The sequence below is a fragment of the Perca flavescens genome, chromosome 2 (genome assembly GCF_004354835.1).
Source record: "Perca flavescens isolate YP-PL-M2 chromosome 2, PFLA_1.0, whole genome shotgun sequence".
In the NCBI taxonomy this organism is placed as follows: Eukaryota; Metazoa; Chordata; class Actinopteri; order Perciformes; family Percidae; genus Perca; species Perca flavescens.
The window spans coordinates 26,607,228-26,634,397 of NC_041332.1; the positions used below are offsets into that span (position 1 = coordinate 26,607,228).

Consider the following 27,170-nt stretch of genomic DNA (forward strand, 5'->3'; position numbering starts at 1 on the left):
CATAATTTCATTTCTCTACAGCTTTGTTACTTTTTCAAGCAGTTCATGTGTGTCTGGATGGTTTCTGTTGTCGTTCTGGTTAACAAGTCAAAGCTGTTAATGTGGAAGAAAAAAAACATTCAAAGAAAAAAAAAAAAAAGGGCCAGCTCTAATGATTTGTTCTCTGTAGAGCAAACTTAGCAAACTAATCACATTCAGTTGAACTTTTAATTTCTGGCCCAAAGGCCAATATTCTTTGCTCTCTACTATCTGTTACTTATTACTGTAGATGACATTTCTTTAACTTTTCTGTAACTTTTGCACAATAGTCACTATTGACGGAGGAGGCGCTTCTATTTGCTCTCTGACCATTTAATAATCATTAGGCTTCAGACTCTGGCAGTCTTTGGAGGTTGGCGTCCCAACACCTCAAAAAAAACAGAAAAGACAAAAAAAAAAAAAAAGGGCCAGTCCACCATGGCAGGTCTGACCAAAAAAATACAAAAGACTTAAAAGAACACAAAAAACCTGTATACGAAAGAAGCTACTTGTCACTAAAAGTGATATTAGCCAGTGTAGTCTATATTTCTTGTATTACATTTTGTATTATATTTTCCTAAATGTTCTCTTGTAATGAAAAGACAAAAAAGAGTGAGTATATCTATCTATATATAAATATATATATATATATGAGAGACAGACAGACATGAGGTCAGGCTTGTTGAAGTAAGAGTGGGGGCAGGGGAGCTGATACACTGGCCCCTCTCCCTTGGGTGACTCTCCTGCTGTCATTCTGTGCCTTGGTGAGCGTTCGACCTCCCTCCCCCCACCTCCTCGTCCTCGGTCCCTACTCAGGTCACACTCCCCTCCTCTCCTCCTCCTAATCTCATCCTCCCTGGCGGGGCTGAAAGCTTTGATTTCAACCCTTACCATGCCAAAACACATGAGCAAAGGGCACTTAAAGAGAAGACCTCATTAAAAATACATTATTAAAAAAAATAAGAAGCCCCCTTTGTCTCTGCTGAGCAGCCGCTTCTCTTGTACACCCGGTCCAGGCACTCCCCACCCTCCTGACGCCCACTCTGCCAGTGCTGCCTCTGTCACAGAAAAAAAACACACTGGTAAACTCCCATGGCAGCTTCCAGTCGCCCTGAATGGTCACCAACAGGGCTCAAAACTTCTGGGCTTGAAGCGTGTTTATCTTTTCTTTTTGTCATGTTACTATTAATGTATGTCGACTATGTGTTTGTTCAATGGGAGTCACTGGGAGAGGAGCGATAAAAAGAATAATCCAATTGATGGCAGCTCAAAGGCCTCCGTGCTCCCAGTGGTCCGTCCCAAACATAGTGTTACCCATTGATCATGGGGACCTCTTGAGACACAGCAATATTACCATCATGTGCTTTCTGAGGGAGGGTGGGCGGGCAGGGTTTTTAAGAAAATCAAATGGTTTTGCTTTTGACTCTGTGGTGCATATTTTATTTTTGTTTTTGTGACCAATTCTATACTTTGTTTGATGACCTCCTACCTGCACTCTCTCCATACACTGCAGGAGGGCAAAAAAAAATCAAGAGTTTACATTATTGTCAAAGGATTTGTACATGACTGTTTGTTGGTCAAACGAACAATTTAGCAAACCATATTAATGGCATAAAGTCATTCTCTTGCACAGAACCTCCCAGCGGAAAAGCGACAGAGTGAATAGGACAAGGGCCAGATGTGAGATTATAATTATTCAGTGTCATCAGTGGAAAATGTACATAGCACACACTGAGAATAAGTGGCTTTGAGCAGCTGACTGGACGTGGTAACATTTAGTTTGAATGCTGGATGGTTAGTGTTTATGGAAATTCTTTTAATGATGTGCCTTGGGAAAAGTTATTTTCTTAAACAAAACAAACAAAAAAAAAAGCAGAGATTGTAGAAATGAATGAAGACTGTTAAATTAGTCACAGCTGCTCTTATTTGTAAACCCTTGGAGAGGCAACAGGAGATGTTACAGCTTCTCTCTTCATTGCAAAAAGGCAAACATTCATGTCAAGAAGCTTCATTGAACTCCTATGAAGATCAAAGCGTAATTTAAGACTCATCAGAGCAAGCACAGACCAGGTTTGAGATTTGCTTTCATGTTGCCGTTGCACAGAGATTTACTTCAGCGTGTTGAGTTTTCTAAGAGCTCAAAAGCACAGTGTGATATTTAGGGAAGTCAGCAGGCAAGAGAGAGGGAAAAAAAGAGAGGGTGGGTGGTGGGATGAAATCAGGGTGAAGCACAGACCAAGGGAAGTCTGCACAGAGAGCAGGGTGAAGGCCGAGAAGTCTGCGCACACAGATCCTATAGCCTGAGCCTGCTGAGTAAGGGTGCTTCTATAAAATCTACACAACTTCAATGAAATATTATTCCTGCCAAATAAATAGTCACTTTTAAACCTTCTTTGCTGAATGATTAGTACTTTAAGAGCTCCTATATGTGATTCCAGACAAATAGCTTTAACTACTTGTAGGCTTTAGGTCAGCATCCCGCTTTCCGGAACCCCAGCCTTTATGTCTTTTTTTCCGTATTTTGCATCTTTATGTACCGGGCAAAGGGGTGTCGCACACCAGAATTGTGGTTTTTTTTTTTTTTTAACCAACAAGAACCTAGAGGCTGTAGAGGAGGGTGAACTAGCTAGGATTTATAGTTGAGAGGAGGATGGTGGGGAGTGGCTGACATACTGTGCAGAGTAGGGAGAGTTCTGTGCCAGAGACCTGTGAATATGTTCATTTTTAGCAAATGTGTAATATGCATTCAGAAGATGTTATATAAGTTCCTTTTTTGTTTTGTATGTGTGAGTGTGTGTACACAGGCGTATCTGGTGCTGGCTACATTTTAGCAAACACTTGAAGGTATTGTGTATTCTCTCATTGTAAAATAATTAAAAAATGTTTTATACAGAAAGTTGCCGCAGCCTCATCATTGCCTATTGAATGATTTATGATGACACAGTATGGAACTACACACTGCTTATTGTGCACTGTGACAACTTCAACTGAACAAAGCAGCAGGAATATGCAGATAAACATGTTCAGATGCTAAAGGGCTTCCTGTTTGGCTTGTGGAGCTGTGAAACTGTGATCTGTAGTCTGGAATATTAACTAGTTTTTTGTTTTTTAAAGGTCAGAGTTCATCTTTTGTCTCCGTTACAGCAGAGAAAAGTTAACTGATGAAATTAACAAGAAGGCAGAATTAATTAAATAACTTATCACATTTTATTAAAGCTTAGTTTGACAATGAGAAAACACAAGACAACAAACACTGGACTTTAACTTGAAAATGTTTTTGAATGAGTGAGAAAAAAATAAAAAAAACTTAAATTCTTCAATTAAAAGCCCAATCAATGCTGTTTTTACATATCTTACTACCTGGCTAAAATAAACCTACATATACCCTATATCACAAATGCTTTGTGCTAAATAATCCTTCAAAATACATTACATGAATATATAATGTATAATATTATTTCTGAAATATAATTCAAGTTAGAGCAGCAAAAACCCATCTACTGTAAAAGGGAATGCAATCACTGAATAGTGTAACATCTTCATCGCTACTTAACCCTTGTGTCTTCTTCCCGTCAACCTTGAAAAAAAAAAGGTGTTTTTGCTTTTACCAACATTTTAAATTGTAAAATTTTTCTACACATTTTCAGCGCTTATTTCTACGTCCCACATTTTCTGATAAAAAAAAAAAAATTGAAAACGGGTCAATTTGACCCAAAGTCAACACAAGGGTTAAGCTTCATATCAACAGGCAGGTTGAAATGATTCCGTCTTAACAACGCACCTCGGTTACGCAGTCACACAGTTAAAGGAGTATTCACATTACTAAGTCATTTTGAGCACGGAGATGTGAAAACTTTGCTCAATCGGATTTGTTTCATACAAGTCACTTTGCTTCTTGTGATCTTCAAAGTTTCACTACAGGCCATTCTGACATTGTCTAACCCGTAGCATTTATAGAAAATGTCCCATTATTGTGCACAGTATTACAGAATACATTATATGCTTGACACTAGTAACAAAGACTTTGGCCGATTCACAAAGGATGTGGCGCTAATGATATTACAGCGTAAAATACGCCCATGAAGTTTTGCAGCTGAGGGCAATTATCCATGTGGCGAAGAATAAACGTTGCTTTTGCACCAAGAACATAGACGACAGAACAACCGCAGAGAGAAAGAAAAAAAAAAAAAGAAATGACATTTTCAGACCGAGATCTCCTGACAGACGAGGCATTCCATTCCTGACAGAGAGAAATTGTGTTTAGGATTTAATATCCCAGTCAGTGCTGTTGTTGTTTTCAAACGCATGCATTCAAAATGTATGCATATTACCTCATTTACATATGACCAATAGTCATATTTATATCACCCTTTTCGGGGTCTTTGAGAATTACACTGTTTTTTTTGGTCTTATTTGTGCAGGTTTAGTGGCCCAAAAGCCGAGCAATCCTTTTGTGAATTTGCCTGATTATGTACTGATGTGTTTGAAAGTGGGAAGTATAGTCTCAACCCCAGAAAATGTCAAATAAGGAAGAAAGCATGAGGAAATCGACCATAATACAATAAGGTTCACCGTTTATATGCGTGCAACCATCAAATCATAATCCTTGTTCTTGCTTGCTTAAGCTTAGTTAAAACTACACAGTCACAGTATTAGGATTTGGTCTAATGTGAACTTTAGGCTGGACCAATTATGATGATGATAATAGTAGTGAGAATAGCACTTGAATTCCAAAGTGCCAAACTGTTCAAGATAGTTTTATAATTTTGTATGAAAATAAGCTTATTAAATTAAAATAGATAGATTACATATATGGCAAGACATGTAAATGTGCATTTATACCTGAAGTATTTACAGCACCAAAAGGTGCTGCTGGTCACAATCTAAATGCTTCCACAAAGGCAATGTGTTTCAGACAAAAGCTCAGGACCTGAGATTTAACCAGAAGACAGAAAGCGAAAGAATGGAAAAAGATAAAAAAAAAAAAAAGGAAGAAAAACTGAGAATAAACAGCAATCAGCGAGTTCCCAGAAAACGTCATTCCAGTCAAGATGATAGAGATGCTCAAAAGCCATTGTGTTGAGTTGGTGTCACCTGCACGGTGCCCTACACACTGTCCTGTCAGACGTACTGCTGCGGTTTCTTTGGGGCGGTAGCAGCTGACGCCAGGCTCTTGGCTGCCTCCTTGGCCTTCTCTGATGCATCCTTCACTGTGTCCCTGAGCAGCCACTGGGGCGTCTCTCCTGTAAGAGTCCAGAGACAGACAGACAGGACAACAACAATGTGTTATCTTTTGCCCCTTTCAGACACGGAATACGCAACACTGCTGGCTTTATCAAGCGGTTTTTGTTACCAGTTGTTGAACATAAATGTTCCTTACGGCTTTGTTTAGACATGACAGAACATTTTCAGAAAGAAGGCCCCATGAGAGCGAGATATCTGGCACCTGGTGTGTGAGAGGCAACGTCGTACTGCTAGAAAACAGTGCTAAGTTTTAAAGTATAATGACAGGGACAATTACGTTTTTTTTCACAGGATGCATCAGAAATGGAATGTAAAACGTATTTTGCTATCGAAGACTTAATTAATGGCCATCGAGCTGGTCTATTCTATAGTGTCTGACAGCAAATCAAGCTGGAATCGTGATTTTCTGGATATTCATTTATTTATTGATGCGTCTGGCATGAATGAAAGTTGAAAATATAAGAAGGGAGACAGCTGGTCTTATTATTAATGTGGTTGTACAAGGTTTTTTCTTGTTTCCCGGGTTGCACAGTGACGGGAAAATTATTTTTTAGAGAGTGCTCTGGCATAATCTGACATCTCTAACAATGTAAAATTGGCTCATTTACGGTATTTCATAATGTATTCATGATTTTTTTATTTTAGCAGATGAATAGTAAATGTTTTACAGTGATCTTACTCCGGGTGAACATGATGAGCAGCCTTTACGGTAATCTGACACCATTCAATTCAGACTTGTGCGGTGTTGAAAGAGTTATGGAAATGTTCCAACATGTCACGTTACCATCACATTTATGTAAAGAGGTTCATGCCTGAACGATGATGGAAAGGTGACAAAACCGAAATTATTATGAACTTCCTCTAAAGAGAAAATGCTTTTGAAAAAAGTCTTGATGTGAGCAGCACACCCACATTTGTATTTGGTTAGGATTGGCCTCATACTGGATTCAGTGCCATGGGCTGCACAGTCTATTTGTGCCTGACCTCATTGTGAACACTCAAACTTCAAGTACCACACGTGAGAGCAACAGCCAGAATCACAACACAACAGAGCCGTTTCCCGAAGAGAAACAGAGGTATCTGTAATATAAGCAACCTATATATTAAGGGGCAGTTGCACAGTTACGAGCGGTTAACAATATCCCTGGGTCTAGTTTTTTCAGATATTTACAAATCCGACATTATGTCAGAAAGCATATGCCTAACTGTGAAATCTTGAACGAGCAGGAGTCTCTGGAAGCAATAACTGAATTTGATCCTGTTACTTGTGGGGCGTTCTCTTTTTTTTTTCCTTTTTAAATCAGATCCTACATGACAGAGCTCTGTTGAACACATCTGGACTTTGACAGGAGTGGGCGGATGAGCTGAATGTAGAATTAAAAAGATGAAGTCTGGGACGAATGTTTGAAGAGTACATAAAAGAGATCAATGTCAGACATAGTCTTATACAGTTTAAGACGTTACACAGACTATTATTACAGGGAAAAGTTACACAGCTTTTTATTTTTTAGAAGTCTATGATCTGTAGTGTTACACATTCTTTTTGGTCATGCAGTAAACTTTACACATATTTGAAAAGCATCTTTTATTGTTTCTTGGAGGCTTTTGGGAAGCGGTGGAAACCTGATCATAGCTTGTAGCCATAGCCGCTCATAGCCATCCTTGGAGCAACAAGCTCCTTATCTTTAGCCAATAAGTATGAAAACATGGCTGTTTTGTTTGGAATGGTGATTGCAAAGAAGTTAATCTTGCGTGTGTGAGAAATGGACTCTGTACCCACATACAGTAATTGTGGTTGAGAGAAATGGCAAACACACAGAACATCTGGAGAGACTGAGATTTTAAAATGAAGATAGGTGTGTTCGATAAGATCTGGCTGGGACCCTGTGCTGACATTCTTTTCAGGGTTAGGACTAATGTGTTGTGTCCAATGTAAAGCACCATGCTGTGGATCTTCCTTTATTTTGACTATGTATACAGACTTTTGTAAAACAACTTTGTATTCAATTTAATTATGACTGTGGTAATTATCACTCAGGACGTGCTGCGTCGGTTTGTGTGTTGTTTTCTTGTTTGTTCTTATTCCAGCTATGTTCTCAAAAAAACAATATATTAATATATATTTTAATAATACATATATCACACACACACACACACACACACACACACACACACACACACACACACACACACACACACACACACACACACACACACACACACACACACACACACACACACACACACACACACACACACACACACACACACACACACACACACACACACACACACACACACACACACACACACACACACACACACACCTTCCTGCTTCCTTTAGAGGAAGAAACCTCTTCACGTTTGGAGACTGACAAGAACTGGAGGGACTGGATTTTGGGAAGTTATAGGGGCCAGTTTCACAAATGTGAAAACTGCTTAAACAGTTGATTTCTACATCCTATATTCTTTTATTTATTTATTAATATTTTTGACAGACAGTACAACCTATGTCACCATCACAACTAACAACATCTATATCATCCACTGTCCCATTTTAAGAATACAGAAAGAAGAAAAGAAAAAACAACATCATGTGCCTTACATTACATTATTCTACCAGTCAAATGCTATATTGGATTGGATCAGAACCGGTGCCTTATATTCAGACAGACAACCCCTCTACTGCCATCAGGAAGGAGCCCCAGACTTGATTAAAGATATCCTCTCTCCCCATTACTCTGTAAGTGACTCGCTCATACGTAGCCATTCTTGTCATTTGTTCAGTCCATTCCCTAAAACATTTTGGGAATCAAATGACCTCAATCCATTTTTGCTAAGCAAGTCACAAAGCAAGTTTAATCCAGCTTTTGCCAATTAATATTTATTTGTTATACCAAATAGAAGATTTAGGGGTAAGATGCGGGCTACATTTTATATGTTGATGAGCACTCATCCAGGTTTCCTGTACAAAGGTCAAAACTGGGTCCTTAAAGGGTACCGGTCTTCCCATCTGAGTAAGAAACGCCTCAAGGGAGGTTGGAGCCACCAGTTCCTCTTCTATTTTAACCCAGGAAGGCACCTGCTCCCGGATATTATTTATCTTAGCTAACTGTGAGAGTGAAAAGGCATAATGATACCACTCTATTTTAGACAATGATAAGCCTCCACTTTCTTTGGCCGCATATAATTTTGATCGGTTAAAGCTTGTTTTTTTGCCTGCCCATATATAACTCTCCACAACAGTATTGTATAGTTTCAAGAGGCTATCCTATACTCTTTTAAACAACAAAGACAAAACAAAAAATTGTGCAAATTGGCTTTAATTGCATAAGCGACATAAAAAAAAAAAAGAAATCCCTGCATGCCTGTCACCATGTGTGTTTTAGTGGAAGGGGATCAATGTCAGCCCTTACTAAAATTACATTGGCTGAGAGGTGTCATACTGGCAGAAAATTGCTGCCCAAGTGGTTTTAACATGTTTCCTGTTCCTCACTAAAGTTGAGATGATTTCTTATGTGTTTTTGATCCACGGTCTGTGTCGCACAGTCTGGTGCAGAGGCCCCACTAACTCTGCTGAAAGTGAAAGGCGACTGAATTCACTGCTCGTATAAAAGCACCTTAAAAAAAAAGTTTCAAATCCACCCTCAGGGGTTTTTACATTATCAGGAATATCTCAGCACTCCCATAGTCTGCGTTTGCCTGTTAAGTGACAGGTTTAAGGATGTTTTAGGGGTGTTCCTCTGAAGGAAATGTCTGGAAAAAACAGACAGTCTTACAAGAGTGAGGCGGTACTGTGGTATCTCAGGTGATTTCTTAGACACCATCGGTCTGATTTTGATACAAGTGATTCATTGTATTACAGTGTAAAAAAAATACAATTGTCTTACTTGGTAGTATAAATAGGTTTATATAAATTGTCCGATATTTCACATCATCTGGTCTAAACTGGTCTAATAATGTAGGATTTTAGATTTCAGATTGTTGAAGTATGTTAAGCACCATACAGTAAATGGTAAATTGGTGACACACTTTTGCAAAAGGCTTTGTAAAATGAGGTACTGGGATTGTTTTGGATTTCTCTCAGTAGCTCAAGTATAGCAGTCTAAAGCACAGAGCTGGGTTTATTTAGTGCTGTCATTTCCCCAAAGTGTACTTTAAATGTAGCAGGTACGTATATTAGGTTCAGCATAGTACAGGTTAGTGTTCATTTGACTTTAGTGTTGCAGGATGTAAAACGATTCTGATGTTGAAGAAATCAAATTCGGACAAAACATAAATACAGTAAAATGTCTGTTGAAGTTAGGACCTCATGCAGTTGATGCGAGCAGCAATGCATGTGGACCTATGAGATTAGCATTGTGTCCGACAGTCAATCTAATCAATAAAGGCAAATATTAAGCAGACACATGACACTGCTCTCTCCAACCTTTCCCGTCCCTCGCTCTCTATTTTGTCCAATCAGAGATTTATTTATTTATTGATAGTTCAAACTAAACTGAATAAAACAGCAAGACAACACTGCAGGTCCTCTCTGTTCTTCGGCATTTATCATTGACTATACTGCCATACAATGGCAAACTGCAGTAATTGACATTATTTTCAGAGTTACAAAAGGTTCTACAGAAGCTCTAAGAGGCAAAAGGAGAAAAAAAGACAGACCTGTGGGTTTTTAATCTGTTCCAATGCTTACATTGGCATTAAAGGAACACGCCGACTTATTGGGACTTTACTTCTGCGAATAGTGATATGCTTGCAGCACCTGAGAAGCACAGAGAGTTGCAATGCTTCGTCTTTCTGAGAATATAGTTCCCAGTATTTATACGGTTAGAAGACGGCTGTGTCTCATGTGACCTTGTTATTTGTACATGCTGTGACTATACAAAACACGCACGGAGATGAGAAGGGTATGTATGGACTTTTTTTAATGAAGGAGACGTCCGGTTACCAGGGCTCATCATAGCCTCTTTTCCAACTTTCTTTTAGCAAAAGTAGCGTGTTTTTTTAATCAACATTTCATAATAATTAGGTTATAGCCATTTGTTTACTGTCTAATATTTATAATATACATTTATCTTCTCTGATAATTCTCTGTTGGTTCACCACCACATGACCATGACATTGCACATTATCTTGTCATACATAAGAAATATAAATCATAGAACTTAAACACAGAGTTTGAATATGCCCATTGAGCGGTATATCAGCGTAATGCCCAGTTCAAAGTAAAAATCAATGAGCTTATCCATACTGAGGCGCTGCGCTTGTCAGCTGAGTGAAAATAGACACATGGCTCGGAAGGAATGAAAGAAGAAAAGTATGGCGAGGAAGCACAAAATTATGCGAGGTTATGCAAGGAACTTAGAAAGATTATCCTAGCAAAACCGCTTGTTTTTTTCCCCACCTGTCCTAAATCATAAACACAAGAGAAAAAATAATTTAAATCAGACTTAGAAAATGGATCAGCGGGTTTCTTTTTTTTTTTTTCTTACTTGCCTCCCAGGGCTTCCGTAGATTTTAGCCTCTACAGTTTAAACAGTCCGTGTGTATAACATATGATTTGTTCATTGTAAATGTAATGTGTGACTTTTTTATCTCTAAAGTACAAAACAAGAGAGCAAATCAAAACGTTATACTAGTAGCTGCATGTAAAAAATAATATTGCAATATTAAATGAATGGAAGGATTCTTTTTATTTTATTTAAGTTTTTCAAATATCAAGTCAAGTTTAGAGTTTGTGATTTAAAACTCTGGAAAACAACAAACACCACAATATCGATTATAGGGTTCAGTCTCAAATTTGACAGCAGGGTCAACTAAACTATCTAAACACTATCTACTTCAATACTAGATCAACCTTTGAGTCACTTTTACTCAGAGTTTCAGGGACAAATACAGTGCGTATGTGCATAAACAACACAAGGGGAGAGAGTCACTACCTCAGCTACACTATCTACTGTGTGAAGCTCATGTATGGCATCCTGTGACAACCATGGGCAAGGCCTGGCATGGCAAATGGATGCCCCACTGCTTACATACTTACCATAACGTTTAGCCTGATCCCAATCCCTGCAGTGCCATCAACAAAGGGGCAGTGGGACAGAATCACAACAATGGGCGAATGCCCTTTCAGACAACAGTACGCTGCATCAGCACGACACACAGTTTGTAGCACAATAAAAACCTCACTCATCAGAGCCTAGTGCCAAACAAGGCACAACCTCTCCATCTAATGGCTTCCTATCATTTAAAATAACCTCTCTGATCATTAAAATGTACTTTTCCCAAATTCATGTTTTGTATTACATTGATTTGTCTTCTGTACAATTTAAAAAAAATATATATTTTTTAATTTTTTTTGTGGAACTGTGTGAATGCGACAGGTCGTCGTTGCAAATGGGAATCTGTTCTTAATCAACTTACCTGGATGAATAAAGGTTAAAAAACAAATAAAAAAACAATTGAAGTCAGACAAAAACTGTCTTTAAAAATTGTAATTTTTCAGAGTCTGATGAAGGATAAAGTATTTGTTCGTGACAAATAAAGGGTTACGATTAGAGCTGGATTTAAGTCATTTTTCAAACTCCCAAAAAAAACCATCGCATCTTACACCTTCTCAATTGTGAATATTTTCGGGTTAACTTTGTCTTCTATCATAATATTACACTAAATCTTTGTGTTTTGGACCATTGGTTGGACAAAACAAGAGATCAGAATGTGTCAACGCAGGTTTAGGGAAGTTTGAGCGATTTTTAAAAAATACTTTTTGACATTTAATGTACCAAACAATCAATTAAATCAATAACATATTTAACCGATGAATCAATAATTAAAAGAATTGTTAGTTTCAGCCCTAGTTGTGATGGATGACACACGTTTTTGCAGATACTGTAGTTTTAGACAGCGGCCAGTATTCGTTAGTGAACACCCATATTTTTTTATAGACCGCACCTTTAATTGGCCTAAAGTCTTTTCATGTTTAGGTTATCGGGTCATTGAAGTCGTTCCCCTTTTCGTCTCTCGGGGGACAGGCTTTCTTTTTTAAGTGTCTTTCATATGGCCTGCTCCACAGTATTTTGTTTATGCAACAGTGACTGGCGAAATCTTTGGTCTGAGTCTAAATTCAGAAGTCCAAGCTGTTTGTCACTGTAGTTGCCATGGTTTCATATCCCTCTGCAGCCACGGTATTTATTCGGTATATTTCTAAAGCAGCAACAAGGGCTGGTTCTATATCTTTCTATTTCTATGCTATTCTTCTGACAAATTACTGCTTCAAACTTGGAAGGGTAAACATTAACATTTGAATGTCTGGGGCAAGCCACTTGTGTTTTTACATTCACCGGCTTCATGAAAACACATCATGAGGATGTTTATCCATGTATCCAAAGTATAGATATTATAAATATAAATAATAGTATAAATTAAAACATAAATACGTTGTTGTTTTTTTAGATGGTGTACAATGTGTTGCATCTAATGTTCTGAGGAAAGAAAGCCCTACTTCTCATATGAGTTTCTCCTCTCCAGAAATAGCAACAGTTAAAAATAAACTGTTTCCTTCTTCCCTTTCTCTTTTCTCCTGTTTCTGCTGGTGAAGTGTACATACCTTCTAAGTTGGACAGTGCGTATTCCAGCCCTTTCATGGCCTTCACCTGGTTACTTTTGAATCGGGCCAATCCAAACTCCTGGGAAAAGACAGAACAGGAAATGGCTTTACATTGGGGGAGACAGCTCAAAAACAACACTTAGCTAACAGTCCCCTCTCTCATTTTCTCTGGGGATATCAAAGCAAGCCTGGCATCTTCCACATCTACAGTAATAATAACAATTTTAGGCTGACATATTTTTGGCACTGTTTTCACTTCTCCCACTTCTTTATTTTGGCATTTGCACACAGGCTCCCAGGCCTCTACTGCCCATTCTCTGACCTACAAACCAAAATAAGGCCTTGGAAATAGTGTGCTTTGCTGTGCTCTGCTATATTACTGCTATTACACCTCTATGCTGATGAATTCATAACTGTCTTATGTAAAAAAATAAATAAATAAATAAATAAATAAAAAGACTAGGATAAAAAATATGTACATTACATTGATATAGGATATAGAATAGTTGAACATGTTGATTCAAGCATGGGTAACTACTTATTGCGCAAAAAGGTTAAAAGTACCTGAACAGGTCTGGAGAAGCCATAAATGTTTGAGGATATCCACGCCTCCCGTTTCAGCTTGGTGGTGGATGGCTGCTCCACAGAGTCTTGGAAAATACAACGCTCTTCAACCGACTAACATGGGGAAAGAGAAAAGTGACAGCAGGTTGAGGTAAAGGACAAAGCTGTGGAACGCTTTTAATTTGTCTTTTTTTTTTATAAATCTACTTTTCAACACACAGGGGCTTAAGAGTTGATTTATAATGAAACATTTTACAATTTGAATTGGATGCTCGGATCAGACTATTTCTTTGATTTGTTAGTTGGCTTAATTTCCGGTTGTGTTTCATGCTGCAGTAGATTAAAAACACGAGTAACATAAATACATCCTGCATTAGCGTACAGTGTACAGCAGTGTGAGTGGAGAAAAAAAACACACATTAAAGCTGCATAATGTACAAGTTGTGTCAAGGCCCTTCTTCCCTGGGAGATCATTACATCGGAACTGCGTTCAAACGCTTGGCTCCTTTGAAGATAAGGCTGGTTGAATTAATATTCCTTCCTCCCTTCTGGGGTTAGCAGCTACACCTGACTGCACTGCGCAGTCATGGCACAGAGTTCAGGCTCTTCTACTCTGCCAACATAATTTACAGTATCAAGCAAGGAGAAACAACCAAACTGAATGAATGAACAAGATCTTATTTTTTTTAACATGTGAATTGATTTTGAATTGTAGAAAACACAAATCTGGATTCTTGTATAAATCAGCTTTTGCTAGAACTTAACACATTGCATAACTGCTGAGTGTGGTAAGAGGTATGCAATACTGCACCTGTAATGACATCTAACAGTGATGTCAGATGTCAGTACTCTCCCATATCACTGAAGCAATGTGATAACTTTAACCACTGGAGGTCAGCAAAACCATTTTTTGTTTTTGGCCACTCAGGGGCAGTTGTGAACACAACACTAATATATCATTACCTTTTACGTTTAAATAATGAAATTGTTAGCAAACAGTTGCTTATCTACACATCCAGCAATTACGGAGCAACATTATCATTCATTTGGAGTTGTGTTTCTGACCAATATTCTCTCTCTTTTAGCTTAGTCTCTACCAACTCCTGAGGGGAATATATAATAGACTCTTTAGCTGCTAAGTGCTCCACTATGGCGCCAACTGTGTCCATCTCCCGTTTGGTGCTAAGCGAGTAGTGTACAGTGGGTTTATTAGAGCTTTTTAGCTATAAGAGCGTTGAGAGTGCATCAAAGCAGTAAAGTTGCAGACGGAACAGCTAAACAATTACCTGAAACTCAATATAAAGCTCCATAAGGCTAAGGGGAGCTTTAAATTGAGATACATTGTTATTATAAAATTATTCATTGTAGCCACCTTAAGAAACTAAGGTAGACAAAAAATGTTCCAAGCAAGTGAATATGAGAGATTTATCTCAGTAGTGTAGGCCGAGTACACAAGGTCAGTGAGACATACTGGTAGATGAAAACATTTTTCAAAGACTTATGGGAAAAATCGCTGTAAAAAAAAGGTTCATAACAAAGAAAGGGAAATGCTACACAAAAAGCAACCACAGAGAATCAGACAGCTCACCATGAGAGTTGTGTGGTTGAGGTTCCAGGTGTAGGTGGTCAGGCTCCTGTTGACAGGGTCCACGATGGAGTCCTCGATGATGTACACCAAGCGAGACATGCCGGTGGGGAAGAGCCGCTCCGCCCAGCGAGGCAGCCGATTGGTCTTTGTCAGGAGGCGTCTGGAGAGGAGCCGGTGGTCCGCAGTCACTTCGCGGTACACAACATCCTCCGTGAGAACATGGGTGCTGAATTATACAAAAACACACAGCCATGTGTCATTAGGTCTGTCTTAAAATAGTCAGGTGCCCATATAAACACTGAATCATTCCTCCTGTTCATACTGGCCAATGAGAGACCCCGTCCCTCATTGGTGATGGGACACAAAATCAGCAGTTCTTATCTTCTGCAAAAATACATTTTTAAGTTTAGTTTATAATATGAGGCCTCCGCAGTCTGGGATAGACAAATGAAGTGGATATCTTTCAAAGTTAGTCTTTTTTGTACCAAATTTTATCTTTGTGTTACTATACATCCACTGCAGCTCAGCAAGGAATACTGTGGAAACACAAGGAGGAAATTCTGTACTTCAAAACACCAACTTTGGAGGATACTCACTTTGTTTGGCCAACTCCCAGGTTTAAGTTTGGAATATATTCTTGCTATGGATTTTGTCATCCATCTTTTCCACTGGAAGCATTTTAATAAAAGGGATCTCTTAATGGCTAGTATGAATATTCGAAAATCCTCACAGCAAGCGAAAACTGTATCAGCTGTGTCAATGTACATGTGTGTAAGTGAGTGTTGTTTTAAGACAGACTTAAAAAAAAATGGGAACCTATCCTTAACGTTAGGGTTTCATATCCGTTTGTGGTTAATTTCAGTTCTGGTTAAAATAGGGGTCCACTTCCAAACAGTCAATTAAAAGAAAATGTCTGTGTGTTTTCTGTGTGTCCTGGTGCATCTTTTTGAGCACAAAATGACATTGTGATGTTTGTGAGATAATATAGAGCAAATGTTCCTCAAGATGTTGTTAGGTCAAGTCACAACGCAAGTATAACCAATTAACCACACAACTATGACTATGCTAAACGCTACTTCTCTATTATTACTATTGTTTTCTCAGTTCACTATCTTAATCGTGACTGAGGGCTCTTTAGTTGCAGGTTCACCTGAATTGTACTGTAGGATTCAACAATACACTCCATCCTAATAACTCAACATGATGACAAGATTCCTGCAGGGCTACAAACACTCCAATAACTTCTCTTTATCCCAAAGGTCCTCTACTGAGAGATTTATATTATAAAGATGCCATTTAAACTGCATAGTGAAAATGTGATACTGTGACAGCCCTAATCCATCAATACTGATCTGAAAATGTAAACACTTCCCATAATATAAAAAGTGAAGAAAAGGTAGCACATCTCAGCGTTGATTTATTGCGATGTGAGCCCAATTAAAAAAGTGCAATGACAGTATTTTGTCCTACTTCTTTAGTTTTTGGAACATGCCTATTGGATTGTGGGTTTAGCACTCCACCAAGAATGTCCATTGTTGAAGCGCAACCTCATTTCTCAACCTCCCATGATATTTCTCATGATGTTGGTTGCAAATTACTGTAGCTAGTGAAAAATCTAATTGTAAGCAGTTACTAAAAACAAACAAAATGTTCACAATGTACTGTAGTCTTGTTTTGTCTTTTTATTCTAGTCACTCATATCTAGACAAAGTTGAACAAAGGATGATTGTGGGTTATTGTTTTCATTCCAGGCACTGTGCCACTACAAAATACAATATCTTAAAAGGCGTTGTTGCCTTCTGACACCCATCACGTGCTTCACAATAAGCATCCCTGATGAAAATACTGACCATGAAAATATTACAATACCTGAATGGGTTTGGGTACCTCTGCCAAAAAGCAGAGACAACATGGTCCCACGTACTCCTGATGTCTGCGTTATTACAGAAATACTTGACCATTCTTCTCTCGCTGATGTACAAGACAGAACCCTGAGGTCCCTGGCTGCGGCGACACAAGACAATAAAAACGTCGGTGCTGACTCCATCCAAAATCTGGCACAGTCCTGCAAAGAAACAAAATTGTTGGACAACGAAGGGATATTGTTTTGATATTGTTTAGTAATTGCTGATATAAATTAGTCAATTGTCGGAGTTTTTCTGTTTTACCGTGATAGCTATCCTCTCAGTATATCTTGGTATATTAGGCTACTGTAGTCAATGTTGCATATCAATGAGCAGCACTGCTTTACATCAGTATTAGATTGTAATATGATTTGTTTCAATTTCATTATGTACATTTATTTGGCATACATCTAATTTGCTGGGTTAGCCAGGAACTATAATATAATATATAATTATTCATACCATGACAGAGGATTGTATTCATATCTCACACTCCTGCTCCATACCCATCAATATATGTATAAAACTACCTCTCTATACAGAATAACTTATTACATTACCGATACATAATTATTTTGGCATTCTCTACACACCCATGCAGTCTTGCACTAACTGTATATACAGTACCAACCACACTACTACCCTGTATATACAGTGACGATTGACTTGTACGGTAGATGCTGCATGTTTGTTGTCTATATACATATTTTTTCATACCTACTTGTCTGTATATAATAACTTAATAAATGTTTGTTTCTTTTGTTATCTTTTTATTTATCCTGCACAATCATATATTTGCTCCTACAGTGTTCTGTGAGTTTTTCTAATTAAATAAAAGGGGATCTGTTATTATGTTAAGTAGAGTTAAATATCCTTTAACTTAAAATAGATTCCATAAGCATCCTTTGCGTCATCTGTAATCTGTACACATGTCACCTTGATTTATGGCTTTACATTGCACTGTACAGTAGCTGAGGTAATAGCTTGTTCTCAGCTCGGAGGCTAATGTGACTGCTAACAACAAATTAGTTCCTTGGCCATCTGACAACTAACGTTAGCTAACTACTAAAAACTGATTTAAAATACTATAGTTTTATGGTAGTTTTATATCGAACGGTGCTAGTGAGATTGAATGACAGTCCGTATATTTGTTATTTTACAGCTCGATCATGACAGTCTGTGTTGAAGATTTGACAGCTAGCTTACCATAACTCAACCACGGTTAATTATGTTTAGCTAGCTAGCCTTAACGCTTAGTGGAGGGGAACGTTAACAAAACTTTCAACCGCTCCTGGCTATCGAGAAACAAGAGAAGTCTTACCTGAAAGTCACTGCGAATGAAATATTAGGCTAATAAATATCCACAGAGTGCCTGTTTGTTGTGCCTGTAGCCCAAACGTCAGCTTATTGCATCCACGACCCTACATGTGACAGAACAGGCAGTAGTGGAGTACTGTTCGTTCTAACGTTAGTCTTCTTAATCGTTTAATAGCGGGCCACAAACCAGCGTTGTAGGTGCGTGCCGCCACCTACTGTACCGGAGTGTGCAACATGAAGAATCTAGTTGGCATGTAACCCGCGGTACCGAATATTCCTTGCTTTAAATTGGCACTGCGCCCGTAGAAATACACTAAGTGAATGGACGAACAAAATAAATAAAAAATGAAAATGTACACGTTCATTATCATCCTTGTGGTTTTCGCCATCTTGTGGACATATTGGGCATAAACACCAGAAACATAAAATGATTGATAAAAGGAGCTGTCATCCACGGGGGACCTCTACATCCAGCAGTAGGCCTACAGGACGAAAGAAAAAAAAGACGCAAATTACTAATTACCCCAGCCACAAATTGTTCTGTTTTTACATTTAGTTTTATTCATTTGCAATACCGTCTACACAAATGTATATAGGCTACTTAATTTATATTTTATGTATTTACATGTTTAGCCCTATTATATGCTGATTAAAACAATGGATTTGAGCGGAGAGTTTAGCAGTCTGGAGCATAGAAATAGAATGAATCCTAAGATTGTCATTGCCAATCACCATAGATATATACACGGCCAAGCACAGCTTTTATTGTTGTGCACATGATTAATTAATAAAGAACCTTGAACCTTGTGAATAAACCTGAGTGACTTGGAGAGACTTTGCTTCTTCTGACACTCTTCTCACACCGCATTTTTCTATCACTCTCAGAATGATTCAATGCGTTTTAATTGCATTACAAATAGTAGAGGAAAGGAATAGAAAAAAAATCACTTCATGTCACTATATTCTCTTCCGATCCAGCAGGTGTCGCAGTAGAATTGGTTGAACTGTTCAAATTCATATCAATCACGTTTCCGCTCCTTCTTCTTCTTCGTTGGTTGGTATATTTCTCTGCAAAGAGAAGTGTCCTCCATGGTGTCATTGTAGGTCTCTTGAGGTTGAATATCCAGAAACAAGCAATGTCTGGGTACACGCCAGACGAGAAGCTCCGTGTCGAGCAGATAACAAAGCTCCGGAGGCAGTGGCTGAAGGACCAGGAGCTCAGCCCGAGGGAGCCCGTGATACAAGCTAAATCTCCCGGCGCTGTCGCTAAGTTCTGGGCTGGCTTTCTGGAGCCCAAGAGCCTGTGGAGGCTTTACGTGAGTCCCGACACACAGCTAACGCTAGCTAGCAAAACAACCACTGGTGATTACGGTTAGGTTACAAACAGAAATGATCCAATAACAAACCGAACAGTTTCCATAGTGTGACCACTGTTAGTGGTATAACGCTAACGTATTAAGCTACGACACAGCTGAATGTTCACTCGCCTCCAACGTGGTGAAACAGCTAACGGTAACGTTAACCTAACCTACTGCTTTCTCAAAATGACAGGGTTGTTAAATTATTTCGACCGTTTGCTGAAATAATAATTGTGCGTGTATCATTTGACTATAATATGGAGGTTCTTATCAGTATGTCATATTCTCCAGTGACTTCACTAGTGACTTCACATTTGTTCACTGAGATAATGGAACTCTATGTCATTTTACATGTGGTGATGATTTTTTCTATGAACTGTAACAGTCATAACTAGGGCTGCTCGATTTTGGAAAAAAAAACATAATCACGATTATTTCGGTCAATATTGAAATCACGATAATTTGACACGATTGCTCGTTAACTTCTGGAAAGATGTTGCAATTATTGAACTTAAAAAACAGTGGAAAAAGTTAAAGAAATCAACCGTAATAAAACACATACATATGTGAAATTTGCCTTAATACTTTTCCTATTCTGATTATGATTTTGGCTCCCAACCATCACAAAAACAGAATAATCGAGAAAGACAATTATTTAAACTCTTATTTTCTCTTGTGTTCTGAATGGAAAAAATAAGAGTTTACTTGCAAAACGTAATGAGCTAAATAATTGTTTTTCTCGATTATTCTGTTTTTGTGATCGTTGGGAGCCAAAATCATAATCACGATTAAATTTTGATTAATTGCACAGCCCTAAGTCATAATTTATTTTACTTGTTTGTAGGTTTGGGTGATATCACGATTTTTTTTTAAACCAAATACCTTGATATAGAGTTCACAACAATATTGTAGGGTTGACTTGACTATTTCATAGTAGGCCTAGTGAAAAATAGTGCTTTCACAAACTATTTACAAAATAAGATTTTTAAGGAAATAATCATCAGTAATATGAATATAATGACTAAGTCGGTAAAGGCAAATAATAGAACAGCTAGAACAGTCTGGTAAGTTCAGAAAATTACATCACTTTACTGTAATACAGCCTGTAAAACCAGGAAAAGATTTATCGAAGACGATATCTAATCTTGTGTCACAATATCGATTTAATATTGATATATTGCCCAGCCCTACAGATTGTAAATTTGAAACTTCTCTTGTCTCTGAGTTGCTTTGGTCCACTTTATGTGTAAGCATGTATCCATTCCATAAGTGACCCCTATTCTGATTAAATTTCCTCTTTGTTAAACACTTCATTTTTGGGTATTTTACAGCTGAGTGTTTTACATGCAATAACTCCTCACCTGCTCAGAGTAAAAGAGCATGATCCCTATATTGTAGTATGTATTATCTTTTGTGGGGCTGTCAGAATAAACTCTGTGATTCATGATGTACTTCTCTTCTATATACAATAACCTGTCTCTAATGTGCTTCTCCTCACAGACCTACAAAGCATACACAGGTGGAGTTTTTACATTAACACGGCTGTTGATACCTGCTTGGATTGTTCACTACTGTGTGAAATACCATGTTGCTGTAAGTCAACCGAAATTTTAAACATTATTTGGGATATTAAGAAATAAATGAGAAGTAACTATTACATGTTATGTGCAATGGAGTTAGACCTTCACTTGTGTGAATGCTTAAGTCTTTGAAGAGCCACGGATTGGTTTATTTTCTTTTTACTGTACCGCTATGAGCTTTTTTTTTGTTGGCATTTGCACATGTAAGTTCCTGAATAATAACATACATGTTTAACTATTTAGAGTGTTATTGTATTCTTTAGGTAGCATACAAGTAGGGCCACTTGCAAAGAAAGCAGAAGTACTTTGAATGCAGCATTGACAATGTCATTGTCCCCTACAGCAAAGGCCATATGGCATTGTGGATTTGAAACCCAAGCTGTTCCCTGTAAGTATGATTCATTAATTCTACCATTGCACCTTTGTTCTTCCTGTAATCACTATAATCGTTATTTGTATTTTTTTGTACGTACAGCTGCATATCAGCTTGCTTTACCAGCCATAGTAAGACCGGATTGTCCTGCAGTCTGATTCCACATAAACAGGCCACAGTCCAGAGATGCTCTGACAAAAGCATCAAGAGCTGTTCTTTGAGATGTCTTCATGGAGGAAAAGCGTATTTCTAATTAGTTTGTCCTTGTCATTTTGTTAAGGGTGACACCATTCTGGAGACGGGTGAAGTTGTTCCAGATCTTCCCGACACCCATGGTCATCACTGAAGTTTCAATCATTTTCTGTTGTAAAAACTGTGTATATGCCAATAAAATATTACAAAGTTATCTATGAGTATGTATAATTTCACAAAGGAATGTAAATAATGACATTATTTAATGAGATTATTAATGAATGTTTTGAATGTTTCCAGTAAGAGGCTTTAGTATTTTTTTAGAGAAACATTTTTCCAGTTAACTGCCAGATCATCATGGTTAAAAAACAAACAAAACAAAAAAACGAATGTTAGTAAAATCAACCTTATTAGTGTAGCGGTTGGCTGTAAATTACATTTTTATAACATGTTACTCCACCTATTTAATGTTTTTAAATTCTAAGCAGGGTAATTGGGTAGGGATATAATGCAGATAGGTGGGATCCAAATTGAAAATGTTACGTTGTTTTAAAAGTTTAGATTAATACCAGCTCTGGTACAGCACAAGGTAACTACTTAAGATACACTGGATTTCCAGTAATGAGCATAAAATGTTTGTCAAATTGAACCTATTGTTGAAGTTGAGGCAAATATTACTTTTACTCTTATATGACTCCAGTGGTGTTTCAGACTGCTATTAGCTGGACTGAGAACTGTCTCCTTTACACTGTACAGTATGTGGTATCATGTAGCATAAAAACAAGTTTTTCTTCTGTTAACTATTAACCGGCAGTGTGCTTCATGCGGTTTACATTACAGTATGTATACTGAAGAATAGCTATAATCAATAAAAATGTAAATAGGAAATAATTTTAATGTGTTTTATCCTGATTTGATTATGTGTGTACGAACCATATAAACTTTTTTATTTTGGTAGTTCTTCAAAATGAAAAGATGGCACTTTTATTCTGAAGGGCGGAAGTGGCTCGACTAGCTTGAATTAAAAAAAAAATTACTCAGAATGTACGGTAGGGATATGGAAGGAGTGTTGTGAAGCTAGTCTGCCGGGCTTGTAAAGACTTGCTCCTGATTGACAGTTATGTAGAAATGAATGGGTTTCTTCAAGACAAAGAGATCTAATCAGTTTCCAACTGTAAACGTGTCCAAGGAAGCCAAAAGTAAATACTGTTTAACTTTTCTCGAACGTCCTAACTAACCGTAGAGGTCCTAGCCTAACTAGCTAGCTGGCTAACGCTAGATAGCTATAACGCAATACATCCATGCTATAACGCCCTAGCTTACTTAGCTAGCGTGCTAACTTTAGCTAACCATGTTCGTCAGTTCGTGGGCTGAGTTCGCAGTTTCGATCAGTGGTAGCGCCAATGTACCTTCGACAGAATAGTTTGTAAGAATGTCAGGATTGTTGAGATAATACCAGCACTTCAATCCGGCGTTTTTCCAACTGTTTACCGACAAGAACGGTAAGGTTACTCATTGAGTGGTCACCCTACAAACAGATGGCGCTAGACTCGGTCCTAGCCAAACCTGCTAGGTTAACTAACGCTAACAGAAAACAACAACATAACCGAAGGACAAAAAACGAGTCTAGATTTAATTGTATGATTAATCCGACGTGTTCTTCTCAGTGGTGACGTTGATGTTTATCAAGATTCTCCATATGAAAGGCATATGTAACGTTACAGCGCGAATATATCCTATGTAACGTTAGGGCCGTGATAATAGTTATGTATCATGGACTGTCATAACCATATAACACTATCCATGTTCCATTCGAGTTAGGCCGCCATTTCTGTAATTTATTCTGCTCTTTTTTTAATACAAGACATGTTTGATTTTATAAATATTTCTTTTCTTGTTACTGCAAGATACTTATATGGTATGATGTACGTGTATGGTTCTTGAATGTATGTAAAGGTTATTTATGTAGATAGGCATTTGAAATGGTGGAGACAGCCTTGTTCTTATTATAGAAACTAAGCTGATATGTCATAATAATGTATAATGTTAAACAAGTAATTGTTCAGAGTCATATTTAATTGTTGTCATGATGAATAATACTGTTATCTTTTTATGCTACATCATGTGCTTAATCTAGCACATTAATATTTTCTGTGCAAATCACAGTGTGCAAACCTTTAGTTGCCTAATTAATCTGATGTCAGATTTACTTGAAGAGCATATTTTCTCAATAAACAGGAAGATATGTTGTGCAGTTGTTCGGTTTACTCTTAAATGACGCTCCTTAAGTTTACAGGTCTGATTTTAGACTTAACTGCAGCACCTCAGTAAAACTTTACAGGTTGCTCTATCCCTGCCTTACCATTCTTATTTTGTAAGGGCAAAATATTCCCAATTTCTATAATAATTTAAACCTTATTTTTCTTATCTTGTTAGATCATGTCAGCAATCAAGATTGCCCTGCAGCAGAGCCAGAAAAAGGGCAGAAGGAAAACCTCGGAAGCAATGTCTGCAGAGGTGTCCCCAGACTCTAAGTGTCCCATCTGTTTGGACATATTTAACAACATTTCGTACCTGAACGTCTGCCTACACAAGTTCTGTTTCCGCTGTATTCAGGAGTGGTCGAAAAACAAAGCTGAGTGCCCTCTATGCAAACAGCCATTTAATTCAATCTATCACAGTATAAAATCAGATCAAGACTTTAAGAAGTATGACCTGCAGCCGGTGGATAATGGCTCTTTCGGGACTTTTGGGGGAGTGCGGTTTAGATACCGCACAACTCTCACTGGCGTCCATCGGCAGATGCGGGGAAGGACCTCTCCACCTCCAGACAATGGAGTCATGTTTGAAGCCTCAGCAAACCCTCCACAACAGCCCCAGGACCGCTACATCCGGCGGATGATGAAGAGGTTGGCAGCCAAGAGGAGAGCTGCGAGTGAAGGCAGGGCGGTGAACAGTGTCAGAGAGCAGGAAATGGTAAACTTCAGGAGGGAACTGTACCGACGGGGGGTGAGAATTCGGAGTGTCCGGGATGGAGGCCGCTCCCGAGACACCTCCGCTGAGTTCTTCCGGAGAAATCCTGCCTGCCTACACAGACTGATCCCCTGGCTAAAAAGAGAACTCATTGTGCTATATGGGGCCCATGGCTCTTTGGTCAACATAGTTCAACACATCATCATGTCACGCATTACACGTTATGATATGGAGGATGGAGCTATTCAGGAAGAGCTCAGGCCGTTCCTCCAGGGGCGCACGGAGCACTTTTTGCATGAGTTCATCAGCTTTGCAAAGTCCCCCTTCAATATGGAGGCCTATGACCAGCATGCTGCCTACGACTGCCCCGCCCCTTCCTCAAATGAAGACAGCAGTTCCAATTCATCTGTAATAGCTATCTCAGAGGATGAGGAAGACTCAGTGGAGTTGGACCCCCCAGGAGACTCCGCGTCTACTCTGAGCCACTCCGCGTGGGATGACGAGACGCCTGGGCCATCGTATTCTACGACAGCGGAGCAGAGCGGGGCCGAGTGTCTGTCGGTCCTCGACTTAGACTCCGATTCAGACAGCAGTTTAGAGGAGGAGACACAGGAGTTTGGGGCCTCTCCGCAGCAAATGACTCCTCATAACCAAACGGACGTGGCACACGGTGGAGTTAACGATGAAGAGTGTCTGTCTCATGACAGCGACGACTGTGTCATTATAAGTTTCGTTAAGCCAACAGCAGAGAGGACTCCTGAACTGGTTCAGCTCTCCTCTGACTCTGATGAGTCTGCCAGTGAAGATATTAAAGCAGTGCCTCTTCTACCTCAACACATCCGCTTCTCCAGTCTCAGTCCCATAGCTTCACAGAGTAGTGATCCAAGTGGTGCTGGACAGTCAGAAAATGCAGAAACGGACCACTATCATCAGTTTTATTCAAAAGACAGATGCAGCTCTTCAACATCTAGCAGACACAAGACATCCGGTAAGTTAGACAGAAAAGACACAGGTAGAAGATTTGACAGCAACTATAGATCTAGAGAGAGGCACTTGTCTAAGGACAGAGACCATAGGAGAAAGAGGAGGTCAAGAAGTGCAGAGCGCAGGCACTCTAGCAGGAGCCCGGTGATCTCCCCCAGCAGCACTCGATCCAGAGAAAGAGGTTCTTCTTACTCCAGTAGCAAAGACTACTCAAAATGTGACCATAATTATAAAAGGAGAGACGGTGATTACAGCTATCAATCAAATAGGCATTACAGCCAAGAGAGAAATAATAGTGGGATGAATTACACAGAGAAGCGGTCCTACTATTACAGTATTCGCAACTACTCAGATCGTCAGTCTTGCTCCAGGAGCCACAGCAGAGATTCGCGGAGACGGGACAGGGGGCGTTCTCGTTCGAGGACTTGTTCCAGCAGTCGCTCCCCTTCAACGAAAAGTAGATCTCGCAACAATAAGCCTGGTGGGAAGAGGAAATACAAAACGAGACATTTGGAAGAGGCATCCAAAAACACACTTCCCCACTCAAATGCTAACGGCGACTCCCCCGCGTTATCGACAAAACACAAGAAAAAGAGCAAAGAGAAGCATCGTAAAAAATCCAAAGACAGGTCAAGAAAGACCAGCAGGAGCCTCAGTGTGGAGCTCGTCAACGAGGAAAACTCTAATGAGCGGAGCAAGCATCACCATAAGAAGAAGAAGAAACACAAGAAGAAAAGTAAAAGGCACAAGAGTAGCGAACGCACAGAGAAACACTTACCCACTGTCATTACCATTGATAGTGACAGCGACTCTTTTTGCGAATGACGGTGTCACCCAGGCCAGCAGCACTAAATGAGGACAACCATGGGACAGTACCACAGATGACCCCGCCCCTTATGGAGGTTCAGATGGCTTCACCGTTAGCAGCAAATGCCTGCCAGCAGTATTTTACATCAAAATAATGTTGAATATGTTGTAGGTCACCAGAACTTGACAGATATAGTGAATACACATATCCCTTTAAATGCCACCGCAAGTGTTTTCTACTGCAAAAATTCATTGGACACTGGCTTACACGAATGGGTTAGCTAACATCTAAAATAATCTTATTTTACGTGCAAAGTGCCACTGAAAAAGGAACAGGCAGAATGGAATCATTGGGAGTTGCACATCTTTTTTAAGTGTCAATACTTATTCAAGAAATTCATTTTCTTTAATGGATGTATTTTATTTTAAGGTGGTCTCAGGGATAATATTGATTTCAGTGATTTTTTTTCATCACAATTCAGCTATATTCTTAATGCAAAACAATTTCTCCTTGCACATGGAATAGTACTTATTATCCACGGATGATGTTTGGATTTCAGACTTTGCTCTTTTGTATTCAATTTTATTTAAAATAAATTGTAATGAGCAACTGTGTGTGCTGTTTGTTTTCTGTTTCTTCCATGTGTTGAAGTATTGTTGGG

The 27,170-nt window shown here is 38.8% G+C and overlaps 3 protein-coding genes across 7 annotated transcripts; 2 read left to right on the forward strand and 1 right to left on the reverse strand.

The window, feature by feature from the left end:
• Positions 1–3,231: 3,231 nt before the first annotated feature.
• LOC114548026 (PRELI domain-containing protein 1, mitochondrial) lies at positions 3,232–18,644 on the reverse strand. Of its 4 annotated transcripts, none has more exons than XM_028567699.1 (7): positions 18,246–18,644; positions 16,890–17,085; positions 15,021–15,246; positions 13,433–13,546; positions 12,869–12,947; positions 5,113–5,261; positions 3,232–3,595 (listed from the first exon to the last, which is right to left on the reverse strand). In XM_028567699.1, the coding sequence occupies exons 2-6, from the start codon at positions 16,979–16,981 to the stop codon at positions 5,140–5,142; spliced, it is 633 nt and encodes a 210-aa protein (XP_028423500.1). In that variant the 5' UTR covers positions 16,982–17,085; positions 18,246–18,644; the 3' UTR covers positions 3,232–3,595; positions 5,113–5,139. The 4 variants fall into 4 exon arrangements, 3 of the variants coding, with proteins under 3 accessions (XP_028423500.1, XP_028423491.1, XP_028423476.1); XR_003691311.1 differs by lacking the exon at positions 3,232–3,595 and adding an exon at positions 3,681–4,258 and having other exon boundaries at positions 4,861–5,261; positions 18,246–18,643; XM_028567690.1 differs by lacking the exon at positions 3,232–3,595 and adding an exon at positions 3,681–4,258.
• A 621-nt stretch (positions 18,645–19,265) lies between these two features.
• ndufb6 (NADH:ubiquinone oxidoreductase subunit B) lies at positions 19,266–21,958 on the forward strand. Its single transcript, XM_028602733.1, has 4 exons — positions 19,266–19,557; positions 21,100–21,192; positions 21,523–21,567; positions 21,833–21,958. The coding sequence occupies exons 1-4, from the start codon at positions 19,378–19,380 to the stop codon at positions 21,896–21,898; spliced, it is 384 nt and encodes a 127-aa protein (XP_028458534.1). The 5' UTR covers positions 19,266–19,377; the 3' UTR covers positions 21,899–21,958.
• Positions 21,959–22,764: 806 nt separating this feature from the next.
• Positions 22,765–27,069, forward strand: toporsa (topoisomerase I binding, arginine/serine-rich a). Of its 2 annotated transcripts, none has more exons than XM_028597653.1 (2): positions 22,765–22,943; positions 24,181–27,069. In XM_028597653.1, exon 2 carries the CDS (start codon positions 24,184–24,186, stop codon positions 26,524–26,526), a length of 2,343 nt encoding a protein of 780 aa, XP_028453454.1. In that variant the 5' UTR covers positions 22,765–22,943; positions 24,181–24,183; the 3' UTR covers positions 26,527–27,069. The 2 variants fall into 2 exon arrangements, with proteins under 2 accessions (XP_028453454.1, XP_028453464.1); XM_028597663.1 differs by lacking the exon at positions 22,765–22,943 and adding an exon at positions 22,950–23,246.
• Positions 27,070–27,170: the final 101 nt, after the last annotated feature.